At 28.7% G+C, this 14,885-nt stretch overlaps 1 protein-coding gene across 1 annotated transcript; it reads right to left on the reverse strand.

Annotated features, from left to right (window-relative positions):
• Positions 1–1,546: 1,546 nt before the first annotated feature.
• LOC118186096 (mitochondrial-processing peptidase subunit alpha-like) lies at positions 1,547–14,488 on the reverse strand. The gene is made up of 5 exons (XM_035356110.2): positions 14,281–14,488; positions 12,731–12,818; positions 9,662–9,724; positions 4,399–4,543; positions 1,547–1,998 (listed from the first exon to the last, which is right to left on the reverse strand). The coding sequence occupies exons 1-5, from the start codon at positions 14,448–14,450 to the stop codon at positions 1,856–1,858; spliced, it is 609 nt and encodes a 202-aa protein (XP_035212001.2). The 5' UTR covers positions 14,451–14,488; the 3' UTR covers positions 1,547–1,855.
• Positions 14,489–14,885: the final 397 nt, after the last annotated feature.

Raw genomic sequence — 14,885 nt, forward strand, 5'->3', positions numbered from 1 at the left:
TAATACTTAATTTAAGTATTATAAAGCTTCTTTAATGAACCAATAAGAATTCAGAAAGTGGGTTTTTTTTCAATTTTTTAAAATATTTTTTTAAATTCAGTTTCTTTGTTTTTATTTTAATTTTAAACAACTAACTTAATTTTGCTATGATAACATTCTGTTATATTCATACCAGATAAAAAAAAAATCTTAAACATATTTACTTGGGTGCATGGAAATAATTTAATTCGATGTATCTGTGTGTGTGTGTGTGTGATTACGGCAAAGCCTCGAAGGCTATCTGCCTAAGGGGAGGGATGCCTTCGTGGAGGACTTTCTACAGAAATCTGGCTCATATACACGTTACACATGGGGAAAACCATGAAAACGCCCATGCAGCCAGCCCATTCGCAGGATTCAAACCTCGGACCAAACTACCAGTGTTCAGCGACTTTACCACTCGGCCGCTGGTGGGCTCGATGTATCTGAGTTAACTCAGTTGAGTGCATTAAGAGATTATCTGAGACCATCAGTTTATCAAGAAAAAATTGTGAAACATGTCTTTTATTTAGTATACATAAATTAAATAAGTAAATTTTGAAAAAAGTTAATGATGGTTTTATTTTGATAAAAAGTTACATCTACAAAAAGCCTGAAAAGTTGTGCAAAATATTTTTGTATTATTTTTATTGTTCCTATACAGTTTATTACTTACTCTACCTCTTGATACATAAAACTAAAAATTATTATTGTGTACTGTTTTCCTGGGTATAAAATATCACTATTAAAACTATGCTATGATTACAAATAGCAAACTTTGCAAGTTTATTGAATAAAAAGTGTCTAAGTATACAAGCTAATGATTCATTAAAAACAGGAAAGAAAAGAAAATTTGTATTTAGTAGCCCAAGAGAGTATGAAGTAGCTACTTGAAATGAAAGACAACCAACTAGTAAGGTTTTGAAATAACCACCCTTGCAGAGATAGCATAAATAAGACATTATACAATCTAAAAAAATTAATTTGGATAACCTTATGTGTTCAAGTAGTTCTCAATCTACATTTTGTTAAAGGAATTCTGATTGCAGCTGCTATGAAGCTGTTTATAAAAAGGAATTTTTCTTGAAAGTTCAAATATTAGGTATGATTAGATTATTGATTCCAAGAAGATAGCAAGGCTCCTTACAAAACAACAGTTGCTTTTCCTATAATCTGTTTGACATTCAAGAAAAATATCATAGCCTTAGGCTTCCAAATGATTACTCTGACAGCATGCAATGGGCTCCACAATTCCCGGAATCAAGTCCACTCACCCCCTGTACAATTACATTAAAGATAATATCTGTCACCAGTCATCAAAATTAATTGAAGTACTCAAAAATTGCTAAAGTTTTTTTATAATTGGCAATATTTTAACAAACATCATTTATAATTATGACAAACATCTTTGTTATGTTATCACTTAACATTTATAATTACACATTTATAATTATGACAAACATCTTTGTTATGTTATCACTTAAACCATGCTGAAAATTTATCAGCTAATAATTTTTTATTTCAAATAACGACTATTTAACTGTTATTTCAAGTAACTGGAAATACTTTATTCCATTATCAAAAATTACATTATTCAGTGCATTTGAAAGTTCATCAATATTTAGTTACCTTAACTATTTTTCAAAGCATAATGTTGTATAAAGAAATCAACAAAATAAAATCCTTAAATCACATAATTAGCTTCTTATTTATGGCAATCAATTAAATATATCACAGAATGAATGAAAAATGCAGAATATATAAATGGTAATTCTTAGCTGTCTGGCTTTAAAGTATATACTATGCAAAGAAATGAAAACAGTGAAAATCTTCTAGTTTACAATTTTTCTTTGATCACGAGACTTGCTTCAATTTTTTCCAAGCTCGGCAAATACTTCAAGTTTCCAAGAGCAGCCACAGAAACTTTTTTTCTCAGCATACGTGTAGCAATATTGTGAATATCATCAGAAGTTACTTTAGCTGAAATTAAAATCATTTGCGTGTCAACATATATACATATATATGTAAAATATAAAACTGAAACTAAATCATTGGTGAAATTATTAACAATTGTCAATTAGATCTATAAATTTCCATTTTAGATTTTTATATGTTCCCCTTCTAGCATCTGCAATGCATCAGAATTTCTAGGCAGAGTGGCTACACTGCCTGGCTATTTTGTAGCCAATTAAAAATTCAGATAGAAACAATATATTCAGAGCTTATAAATAGCTGAGATACTCTGTGTCACTCTTTTTTTTCCCCCCCTCCTGTTTCACCTTATTTGCTGCCGGCAATATGTGTGTTCTCATCGCTTTGCTTTGTCCATTGTTTTAAAAATGTAATCCATTATATAAAAATGTGGAAGGTGCAATAAGCATATCAAATGATATACAAACATGTTTAGGCTTATCAAGAACGTCCATGAATAAATAAATGCATTGTTTTCATCAAATCTATCTCCATTATGTCAACTTGTGAATCTACCCGTTAAAGTCTTTCCAAGTAATTACAGATAACATCTCATCATTAACAACTATCTTCTAATCCTCAAGTCATCTGCAGAATTATTACATATATACATGTATCTACACACACACATGCAAAATATATATATATGTAAGATATAACAAAATATGATAGCTGCTTTAAAAAATAATTGACAACCTCAAAATTAACATTCTAAATTTGGTGCTCTCCCCTTAAATTCATCTGTTCTCCCAAATTCGAGATCTTTTGGTGTTATATAACACTGCTTGAAAAAGGCAACTAAACCTAACATTGACCAATCATAGCTTGTTTCTAGAATTGCACCTACTTTGGTATAAAACCTCTGGCGAGATAACTACGTCATTAATTCTGTCTTCTGCTACCTTCTACCTTGCTAACAGCTCCTTGCTTTGTGTCCCCATCTTTCAAATGCCTGTGTCATTCTTTTTAGAAAACCAATGTGTATAAGAAATTATTGTAAATATATGATTAAAGAGTATGTTGTCTGCAATGAATTATTCTAGTATGCCTGGAAGTCTGGAAATAAAGATAATTGGCTGAACTTAGTTTGGTATCAATTTCATCCTCTCGCCCTACAACTCAGCCATCATGACTGTGCTTCGAAATTATGACGTATATATATATACAATATTGTTGCAAATTTCTGTAAATATTGAAATCCTTTTGATCGCTTTGTTGTTTTTGTAAATTGTAGTGATATAAACAAACAAAATTAGTTTCAAAGCCTCCTATATTTTATCTTAACTTATTTCACCTGCCAGTTTATTTTTTCAAACCTGTTGCTGAGAGTGGTGATGGAGCTGACAAAATGACTGGAGGCAATAGATACAGCCATAATAATAAATTAAAAGTGCCAGAGCTGTAGCAGTGAAAAACATTTACAGAGGCTGTGTCATGCATGTAAAGGAGAGAAGTAAAAATCTTGCAAAAGAGCAAAAATTAGTGAAATAAGAAACTCCAATTTCTATCTCCAATATTCAATAATTATTTTTCTTGTTAAAGATCTTTTGTTGCAACAGTGATGCACTGTGGAACAGAATTTTTGATTCCATTTAGAATTCAGATGAGAGAAATATAACAGTGCTGGGAAAAGAACGGTCTCTGGTTCTATCACCCCTTGAAGTAGAATGTTATACTGTACATTCAGGATTTAAATTCAGCCAGATCTCTGTAAAGCTATTTATCTTTTTTGAGTGAAATCATAATTTTGCTGGAGGAAGGTTTGGTATTTTATTCTGTTATTTCATTATTTACTCTTAATTTGATCATTTCTTAAATATTTATTTATACTTTTTTATTTTATTGCATTTTAACTATTGCCTTAATTAATTATTTAATAATTTTACTAGTTACTTCCCCCTTTTCCTAGTGCCTTGCATAAGTCTCCAGCAATTCCAATTTTAGACATTTAACCCTGACTAAGTGACAAGCATTCAATGCAGATTGTTGTGAAAAGTATCAAAATATATTTTTCCCCTCAAAATAAAGATTTTGATCACAGAATCTTATAGAATTCGTATTCAGGAAACACTGGCAGGTTTTGGTTCAATTTTATTTTTTATGAAAAGTACAAAATTTTCCTATATGTAAGTACAAGGACCCAAGGACTGTATAAAAAGTTAAATTTTGTAAATTTCATTAAAATGATTTTTTCAAATTTGAAATGCAAAACATGAATAGTTGCATTATTCAAAATATTTTTCAAAATGAAAATATACATGTGTGGCCAACGGTAGTGAAAATAAAGACCATGTAAGAAATTTTGTGGACAAGGTGTGTATGTGTTTCTTTCTCTCGCCATATATATAAATAGCCAAAAACTGTTAAAACAATTTTTAGAATAAAAACTGATAAAATTATAGAACTAACCAATTTCCTTAATATAAGATTCAGTGTCCTTTTTGGTCCCATTAAACAAAACCTGAAGACCAACATCTTCAAACATGACTTGAGTGTATTCTAAATGCATTAAAAGAACTGACTGCAACTGGGCCTTGGCACGTTCCAATTCAGACTGAAAGTAAAAAATTTTTTTTAACATCTTGTAAAAATATAAGGCAATAAGCATGTTTCAGTTACAATTTTTTGACAATTATAAAAAGATTAACACATGCAATTTTAAAGAAAGATATCATCAAAATCATGATCTAAATTCTCGGATTTCTTAGAAATTGTCCTGTGAAACTGGGGTATTTTGAATTGTTAATAAAAGTTAAGGAATATTACTAGAAATAAAATCAAACTCATAGTGACTCTAAATTCATTTTAAAGATAAATAATTTTTCCTGTTAAATTCACAGGGAAATAAAATTAACTTCTGGAATAAAAATATGAATAAAAGAAGAATAGAAATTCTTCTAGAATAAAAATGTAATTTTTTAAAATTTATTAAAGACTTATTTTTTCATTAACAAAAGTTCTGCTTATGAGCAGTGAAACTCCTTGGCTTCTCACTTAAATAGCTTAAAATTTTAAATATGCATACTAACAAAGACTTCGTCTTTAAAAACTCCATACATCAAAGATTTCGTTAAAGACTCTGTCTTGTCTGTTAAAGATTATATTGGTGACTAACAGATATTGGAGATAAGAAATTGTTAGATGGAAAAAAAATGGTTCATTGAATGTAAAGAATTTTAGTAAGCTGTCCAGTTATTTACTAAATTATTCCCAAAAGTTTTACTTTGGGTAGGATGTTCAAAAGGATTTTCTGACCCAAAAAATTCATTAAAATTATGTATTCTGGTGAAATTATAATAAATAATATTTCAGGATGTGTGACATCTAGGCTATCAGTGTTCAAGGATGTTCTATATTCCGCCATAATATTACTCATATTAATAAATTAATTTTCTACAAAAGGTTCATGGAAGCAAATTACACCAGTTTTGTCAGCACTAGGTGATTCTGCCTTCCATCTTTTAGCTCGAAAACTTCAGTTTTTTGTCTCAAAAATTTAGAAGTTTTAAGTTACCTCTGAAAAATATATATTTAAGGAAAGAAAAATAATGGGTCTGCATTACACAAACCTGGAAATTGTTGTAAAGAGAATAGATAAGATTATTAAACACTACTAAGCCAAGATGTGTTTGAATTTCTGCAAATAGGTTGGCTACATGGGCACTCTGTGGCTTTTTCCTATGTGTAACACATGTAAAGATGAGCCAGTTTTCCATAGAGTTCATCCCTTCAGTCATTTTGTATCTTATGCAGATAGTCTTCAAGTACTTTACTATAAATGACTAAAGAAATAAACTTTATAACTATACTGCTTCAACATGTAAAAGTAACTGGAAAAACATTGTTTAGTTTTACTGCCACAGGCATCAGCATGAGTAATACACACATGCATCACTTGGACAGATGTATTCACGAAATAAGGTTCACAGACATGAATCATGCTACATTGATTTTTTTTCTTGCCCCTTCCCTTGTTTATTTTACTCAATGTTGAGGAGGTGGAAGATTACTATTCAGTAATAATATGGTTAATAAGCATCATTTGTAATTAATTGCTTGATTACATGGTGTTTAATTTTGTGCTCTCATTTATTTATTTATACATTGGTAAAAAGACGAAAGTCCTCAAAATTTAATTTTGTTATACATATATAACTTAATGGAAAAGTGCAATAAATGACTACATTTTTATAGCAACAAACTATTTCTTTGAGTATTATATTTTTATTGCACAAATTTATTATATTATTACCACAATTAATTATAATAATTTAATTAGTTATAATAATAGCATTATAGTACTATAATAATAATTATAGCTTTTGGATCTTTCTACTATGATTCCACCATGTATTATTAAAGAAATTTATTAATAATTATTTTAATTATTATACTCTGATAAATAATTATTATATCTCTTTTTGACCTTTGCTTCAAAATTAATATGCATTATTGTATATATTATGGAGGAAAAAGAATTTCTTACCTGAAGAATTTCTTCTTACTATTTTGTATTACAGTCACTATACATACTGAAGTCATCAATGTCATCATCAGAAGAAATAACTAAAGACTTTCCTCAATCTTTTATTAGACCAACTTTTCTGCAATAGTCATTTTCTACATGGATGAACTTATTTTTTGCGATTTTCTATAGTTAACTTCCAAGAGCTTCCTTGTAAACATAACAGCTTATCCATTGCCATGTCTTTAGCTGTACTGCACTTTTGTACAAATCTCTTTATTTCATTATTTCATCCCAAACAAATTCTTTTCCATTAATGTTGTAACAAACAAATTCTTTTCCGTTAATGTTGCAATTATATTACAGAACATACCATGAAACCATGTTCATCATACATTGAGTCAAATTTATATGTTTTTTCTTTACATACTCTCTTTAACAAACTCCATTAACTCCAGCTGCCATAGATTTGTCTAGCAATGTATATTTTTTTCCATTAACAATTGTATAATTTATTTGTATTGCCATTACTGGACATTTATTTACCTATACATTATTATAAGAGGCATTGTCTAAAAATTTATCAGAAGTTCACTTTTTATTAACAGAATAATTCATCTGTCCTTAATGGTTCCTGAAAATGCATCTGCTTTATATACAAGAAAGATACAAGACAAAAACCCTACATTACCTTTTTGATATATTTCTGCTCTGTGCAGTGCCAAAACCCATCTAAAATACTTAGCATTTTGAAAATGTCATATTTCCCTGAACAGCTCTTTTCCCTGAACGAAACTGTTTCAAATTTCAGAATTACTGCATTCTTTTCAGTATAATATCATTTCTTTTGATTAAAACATATCTCTTGTTTTGGCTTTTCTTCCACAGAAATTCAAATCATATAGCACTTCTTTTAATATTTCGGCTTTCAATTCAAAATTACATTCTCTTGTAGCACATGAAGTAATTTTGAAAATGATAGTATCTTTTTCTCCTTAATATGAAATTTGTGAACCATTCTTCATAACACATTACAGACAAACTTAATGCTATCTAGCACTCACTTTTTAGTTTTTCTGGTTAATGGAAAACTGCCTCTCAACTAATTTTCTTTATTGTCAATAGTAATACTCTTACAACATTGCTAGCTCATTTTGTATGCTGTGAGATGGGAATACTAACTTTCCTATTTTCAGCTTCCATGTCACAAAATGTAATTTATACTATGAGCACCACTGTGAAAAGCTTTGTTTCTCATTAATAAGATCTTCCTCAACAATTATATAAAGCATCACAATATTAGCAAATATCTCATTAAATCAATTGGGCAAATTCCAGTCAGCTGGGGTGAAATCCTGTTGACCAGTTTTTTTTTTACTAAAAAAAGAGAGAAAAAGAATACTTCCAACAAAAAGTACAGTTGTATACTTTTTTGTCTTATTTCTAAAAGTATGTAATGATTTATGTATAGTATTCATATAACATTCAATTAAATTATAAATTATGAAAATTTTGTTTCAACATTCTTGTTCTTTAGGCTGTGATCAATATGAATTTAAACATTTGTAAAATTTATTTATAAACAAATATTAGCCAAGACACAAAAAAGGCATTTGAGAATAGGATGACCAGAAAGATTTTCTCTGCCTTCCACAAAACACAGAATTCTCGTGTGATCCCTCATAAACATGATTATAAACATGTAACTAACATGTAATAATATCATAAACATGTAACTAACATCTCTCCTTGTGATTGTTTTGGCAGAATGCCAAACAAGGTTGCATTAGTGATAGTTTAACTGTATCACACAGAATGAAGTGAATGTGTTTCAGTTTACCTTATATTTTTAAATCATCACAATTCATCACTAAGTTTTGGGGTAGCAAGTTTCATTCGATGTTCACAAAATTGCTATTGTCACTTTAAAATAGAATGGCATGCATTCAGAACTGAAATTATCACAGAACTACAATAACTGCAGCCACAACCATTAATGGACAAGACATGTGGCTTTGTCTTAATCTTACAGTGTAAGTGGAAATGACTCGACACCTTTTTAAAGAACAGCATACAGATGCCCAAACATCAGACCTCATCTAGACAGCTAATTTGATTAGATGCACTCATTCTATTGTAGTGCACGAATTGTAAGAAACAGGACAACATGCACCAATAGGCATAACAGCAAGGATGTGTGGAAGGCTATACTAAAGATCAGAATCAAATTAAAAAAATTGTAGAAACTTGTTATATCACAACTAGTTTTAAGTTTTGGCATTACATAGAATTCAATGCCAACTTTAAGAAACTAATGATTATATTTGTCACAGTGCATGGTGCTTTAAATTTTGCTGTGTATGAAGACATATCATCAGACAAATAAGCTGTTCAAATGATGAACCAGCTTCACTACAAAATTCTCATGATGACTGCTTGACTACAAAATTCTCATGATGAGTTTGTGAGCATTAGAATTGAAACTTGAATCAAAAAAAAGATGATTAGCTAGCCCAGTGAATCTTATTTTGTTGCATCAGATGAACAATTATATGCATGCATCCTTTATCTCACATAGAAATGAAAGTAGAGTCTTATGTAAGTAGAAAATAAATTTATGAAGATAATATAACATGTTGTTCAAATATTCCAGATAACTTTGAGTCTGTGAACTTTATAGTGCACATATTTCATTTGCTGTGCCAATGAACAGTAAGAACAGAAATACTTCGGTCTACAAACAGAAATTTGTTTGTGCATATTATAAAGTCCATGTAAAAATTTTCGGCCAGTTCCATATAACATTCCCCCCCCTTGAAATTCAACACAACAATTTGAAAAGAATAAGACTTAATCAATTAAACAACACAAAAAATACTCAAGATATCTAACTACAGAAACAAAGAACAGCAGAAATTCAAAAATAAAACAGATGGAAACTATTAAAAAATAACGATTATCGCCACAATTATATTAACATTTAATTATTTAAGAATTTAAAAATTTAACACTATGGCATGATTTACTATGGTAAATTTTTGTGAATTAATTTTTATTTAATCCTTGAACATATTAAAAAATGCACTTTTTTTGTAACATAAAGACAATAGAATTATAAATTAGAATATCTATGTATAGAATTATATAAATTAGAATATCTATGTAGTATAATAAACATGAAAAATATGCAAATACTTTTATACTTACATGAGATATTTTTCCAGTCATATTTTTACACTCATTCACTATAATGTTAACTAAATATTTAAGCTAAATTAGAAAAAAAAAAAAAAAAAAAAAAAAAAAAAAGAGGAATGTATTTATTTGCATATTTAAATATGTATACAACTGAAATAAAATAATGCTTGATAAGTTTTAATTTGGTATTTTAATATTTTACTTAAAAGACACAAAGTAACAAGGTAAAAGAATAATTACCCTTTAATCTGTAACATTTGAATAAGCATACACTGATATTGCACAACAAAAATCAAAGTACAAAAACTTACAACCAAACTACTGTATCCCTTTTTCAGTTCATTAAAAATTAAAATACAGGAGAGTTCCGATATTCTGAAAATCGTTGCAATTTGCATTCAATTATGAATGCAAACAAAATTTCAGTTTTTAGAAAAATTTAATGGCAATTACTTATTACATATATATATGAAAATAAGCTTTTAAAAATACTCTTTTTACAACATATTTTGACTGATGGAATTATATATGTTATTACTGAGATTCAACATTTCATGCCCCCAGCCCAGCACTGTCTTTTTACAAGAAATGCAGATAGTAAGTTCCAGCATTTTTTTCCCCAATATAAATCCCTACTTTTGATTGAATATTCCAATGACTTAATACAATGAATTTATGTGGTTAATTCATTTTAAAATTATGTGGCATATATCAAAAATTTGTTTATAACTCAACTTTTCAGATTTTGTGCTCGAACTTAAATATAACTGACTTGTTCCCATTCCACACAAAAAGCAGATGTATTTACAATGGGACAGGGATATTCTTGAAAACAGCACTTATAAAGATTTTTTTTTTATTTTAAACATGAAAAGCCTTTACGAGAAAAAGGGCTAAATAACGGAAATTTCATTTTAATAAAGCCAATCCTAGCACTTGTTGTAGCTTTATTAATCATATTGCACATGCATAGAACAAAATAGCAGACTTAACATAGGTATTCAGTTTTGAGAAATTAATACTGCTGAATTTTTCTCTTGTTCAAGAGCACAAACATCACTTTGAAAGTAATTTTGTTGATGAATACATTTTTTTTTCGTATAAATTCTTTTGCTGCATTTTAGAAAAAGGCATCCGTTATTTTTTCAAAAGAATTCCCTATTTCATAATTCCACTATTTTCCTCTTGCATTAATATCTTCTTTGCATATAATTATATTTAAAATATAATTTTTATTTAATAAATCTTGATTAAATAATCCTTAAAGTGCATTTTGGTTAGTCCTTTATATGCAAGCTATTCAGGCTAAAAATAAAAATTATGAAGGGATAAATCTAAACAAAACTCAAAAAGCCAAGATCTATAATCTGCATAAATATGGGCCAAAAGATGTGTGGATTACTGATTTGGTTAGATTACTTGAATATGGCAAAGCACATAAGGGCCATCTGCTCAAAGATGGAGATTACTGCATGGAATATTCTTTAAGGGAAACTATGTTTTCTAAAGTGTTCATGCTACATATAGGAAACCAATGAAAAGTAACCATGCAGGCAAAACAGTGCTTTAACCTGCACTTTACCTGGGTTTAAACCCAAGTCAAAATACTAGTATTCAACAGTCTTAACATCCAGTCACTGGTAGTAATCCTTTTGTGGTTGTTTAAAAAAATGGGGGGGGGGTCATACTTCATACGATTTGAGGACAACGAAAGACACAAAATGTTCAGTCCATTAAAGTTCCCCTGTATGCTGCAAGAAATTTTCCTTGATAACATTTTTCTTCTTTCTGCAATGCTTACTTACCATGCTCAAATAAAAAGCTTTTTTTCCAACTATGATAAAACTAATTATTTTATAATTATAATTAATTCACAAAAATACTGAAAATTAAGTTTAATCTTAGTATCAATATATGATCCATTTTGCATGAAAAAATAAGACTGACAATTTAAAATGATTTCAAAATAAACCCTTATTTACAACCATAATTATCAACCTTTGCATCATAAAAACATATATAACCATACCTCTGTATTTGTGATTTACAGTAGCTTAAAATAATTTTTTAATGAATGAAAAGGTTTATAAGTGTGCCAAGTGAAACTGGATCTTGACATGATGAAATAAATACAGTTGCCTAAATATACCCAGTATTGTCTTTTAATGGCATTCAAGAGCATGAATAAAACTATGCATAAGTCTGTTAATGTCAGCAGTTTCAATTAGTATTCCGAAGCTTATGTAGTAGTGGTTTTAAGTGGTTTTTAATCCTTTTGTTACCTTTTGTAACTGCATGTGATGTTATTTAATAAAGAAATGCTGTCCCCCCCTTTTTTTAAGGTGCAAACTTGAATATCAGAATCCTTTATATTCATGTATATAAGAGTCAGAGAACAAAATGGCTCTAATAAAGCAAACACATCCTTTATTATTTCTTTATATAATATTGACAAGTGTTAATGCCTAAAATTGACAATACACACATGTTGCAAGACTATTGTTCATTGTTAATTCAGCCTAGATTAGAAATATGGTGAAAAGGCTAGTTACATGGATGTTTTCATGTTTTTTTCTCATGCAAAATATAAATAGAAGCCAAATTCTGTTATAAAGTTTTTCATGAAAATATCCCTTCTCTTAAGTAGATAACATTCTTTTGCTTTGCTATATTCAGTTCAGCATGAATAGTGTTTTCATAGAGCATTTTGTATCATCTGCAATAGATTTTGGAGTACTTGTTGATTTACCAGCAACCATTGATTTATTGACAAGTCTGGTAGTATTTATTGCCAAATAGTAAAGCCAACCCAAAAATGTGACTGAAAACAGTGATAAGAAGTATGAAATAGTTTTTTTTTTTATTTGTAAAAAAACCATTCATTCTTTTTGTGCTCAAAATTACAATAATTTTCAATTTACCATCAAGTGAAAATCAAGCTGTTGCATTCTTTCAAGAAAGAAACCAAAAGGTATTGACCTGGGAATGCATTGTTTACAGATGTAAAGGCATTTTTGTACTGGATTTAAATTTACTTAATATTCCTTATTTTTCTAATAATTAACCTTAGTAGGATACCTTTGATGGATGTGCAGTAGCAGAAATGCAAAAGAGCCCAGTATCATTATAAGCATGATTAAAAGCAACAGCACTGTTCAGTGGATACCTAAACAATAAAGCAGATAATTACAATATATAAATAATAAATAATATAATAATAATAATAATTGCAATATATAATGAAACATTGAAGAATTAAATATAAATAAACTATGTGGTAATTAGAACTTTAATGCTGCTTTTTTTCATTAAAACAATAAAACCTGTAAAAATTTTCACAAGTAAAATATCAATTGAAAAATAGCATACATTAACTTTGATCAGAGTATATCAGAAGAATTTTCTGTTGTTCACAACCATATACCTAAGCCTTTACATAAATGGAAATAGTTCTATTAATATGAGGAGTGTTATTACTGCATGTTGCTTTGTTCTTACTATCAATAATATATTGCTTTAACACAGCTACAGCTATGAAAATAACAGACACAAAATTGGGAATTTTGTCAATATTGAAGTATTATTTTAAGTTGAGCCCTAAAACAATAGAAACTGCTTACAAAATTAATGAAGTGGAAAGATAAAAACCAAGATCAGATGGTTTATTACTGGGAATTGATCTCTTCAAATTAAGATTGGAAATGATGAGCTATCTTTGTTAATTATGAAGTTTTAAAACAGATGCACAGATGTACTTGATCACCAGTATCCAAAAATTTGCAGATGACCATAGAGGTTTAAGAATATCATATGTAAAAAATTACACAAATTTGAAAAACACAGAGAAGTTTTAGAGAATTTTCTATGTTCTCCCCAGAGAACAAAAGGAATTCTGCAAAATGTTTCCTGATAAGAATAAGGATCATCAGCCTTTTCAGATATGTAGCATAATGCAATAAAAATTGAATTTATAGACAATAAGAAAATCATTTCAGTACAAAAAAGATTTAAAAAGACATTTATAAATTATGTTTTGGGAAATTCTGAAAAATTCCCTTTAAAAAACTGCCAGATGGTTTATGCATTAATTCTTGATTTATACTATTAATGGGTTTAAAGAAAGTATACTTCTTTGCATGAAAAATGTTGCATTTGATCAACAGAACAAGCTTTTCTCCAAAGTGACAGCATTTGCCCTCATCTAGATGCAACATACTGTGAAATTTTTGTATCAAAGGTCAAAGAATTACTACCAAAGAAGTGAAACATAAATGCATCATGATAGGGAAAACTATTGAATTATTTTGACGTCAGAGATGCTTTTGATTACTCTAAACATACTTGAAATTTTGTGAAAACTTTTTATACTACAGCTTTATTAATTTACTGCATTCCTTTTTTTTAAATCAGTACAAAGTGAAAATAAATGACAATAACCCCAGGTATAATTACATACAGCATACACTCACTTTCATAATGTATTGTGCTTCAAATTTACTTTTACTGATGCTTATCTATAATGTGATATTAAAAAGCAATTTTTCAATAGTAAATGGACTGTTATTTTATTATTCATATATCTATGAAGCAAATAAAAGTTTTAAAAATTAAAGGAAAAAAACACTAACCTATTTAAAACATTCGTATACAGTCGTGAATACATTCCTTTGCCAGGACCTCCTGCCGAAAAAGATGTACCACCTCCCATAATCATGTTAAGTACACAGAAAGGAATATAATCTGAACTTTTATGAGAACAGCTTTCAAATCCTAAGGCAAAATAGGCAAGTTCAGACATTGGAGTTGGTCCTAAATAAAGACTTAAATCCTTTTCCCTCTATATCCAAAAGAAAAAAATAAAAAATAAAAAATCATTTGTTAATACAGTATTAAAACAAAATATCATTTCTGCATAAGATATATAAAATATGATATTACATTTTCTTAATTGCAACAGCCTTGCAAATCTATATAAAAATCAACAGTTGCATTCACCACAAATTAAAGAAATTTATTCATAGCAAATATATTACTAAAATATAAAAAAAATTTAAATATTTATAAAAAATTTTTCTTTTTAAACTGCTCTGAAGCTTTTATAGATTGTTTAAATTCAAAAGCGTATACTTTGTCTTAAAGCAAAACTCCAAGGCCATGTAGTGAACAAAGACAATGTTTTGCCAAGTTTAACACTTTCAAAGATGCTTAAATGATAAAGACGAGCTCTGAATGT

The sequence above is a fragment of the Stegodyphus dumicola genome, chromosome 9, assembly GCF_044657685.1.
Source record: "Stegodyphus dumicola isolate Sdum_Otavi_A_Nest chromosome 9, ASM4465768v1".
Classification (NCBI taxonomy): Eukaryota; Metazoa; Arthropoda; class Arachnida; order Araneae; family Eresidae; genus Stegodyphus; species Stegodyphus dumicola.

Excerpts from the sequence above, each read along its gene's own strand:
- LOC118186096 (XM_035356110.2), bottom strand. The coding sequence starts at position 14,450 with ATGTCTGAACTTGCCTATTTTGCCTTAGGATTTGAAAGCTGTTCTCAT. Across the intron at positions 12,819-14,280 it reads TATACGAATGTTTTAAATAG|GTATCCACTGAACAGTGCTG; the intron begins GTTAGTGTTTTT and ends TTTATTGTTTAG. Across the intron at positions 4,544-9,661 it reads TGACTGGAAAAATATCTCAT|TCTGAATTGGAACGTGCCAA; the intron begins GTAAGTATAAAA and ends TTTTACTTTCAG.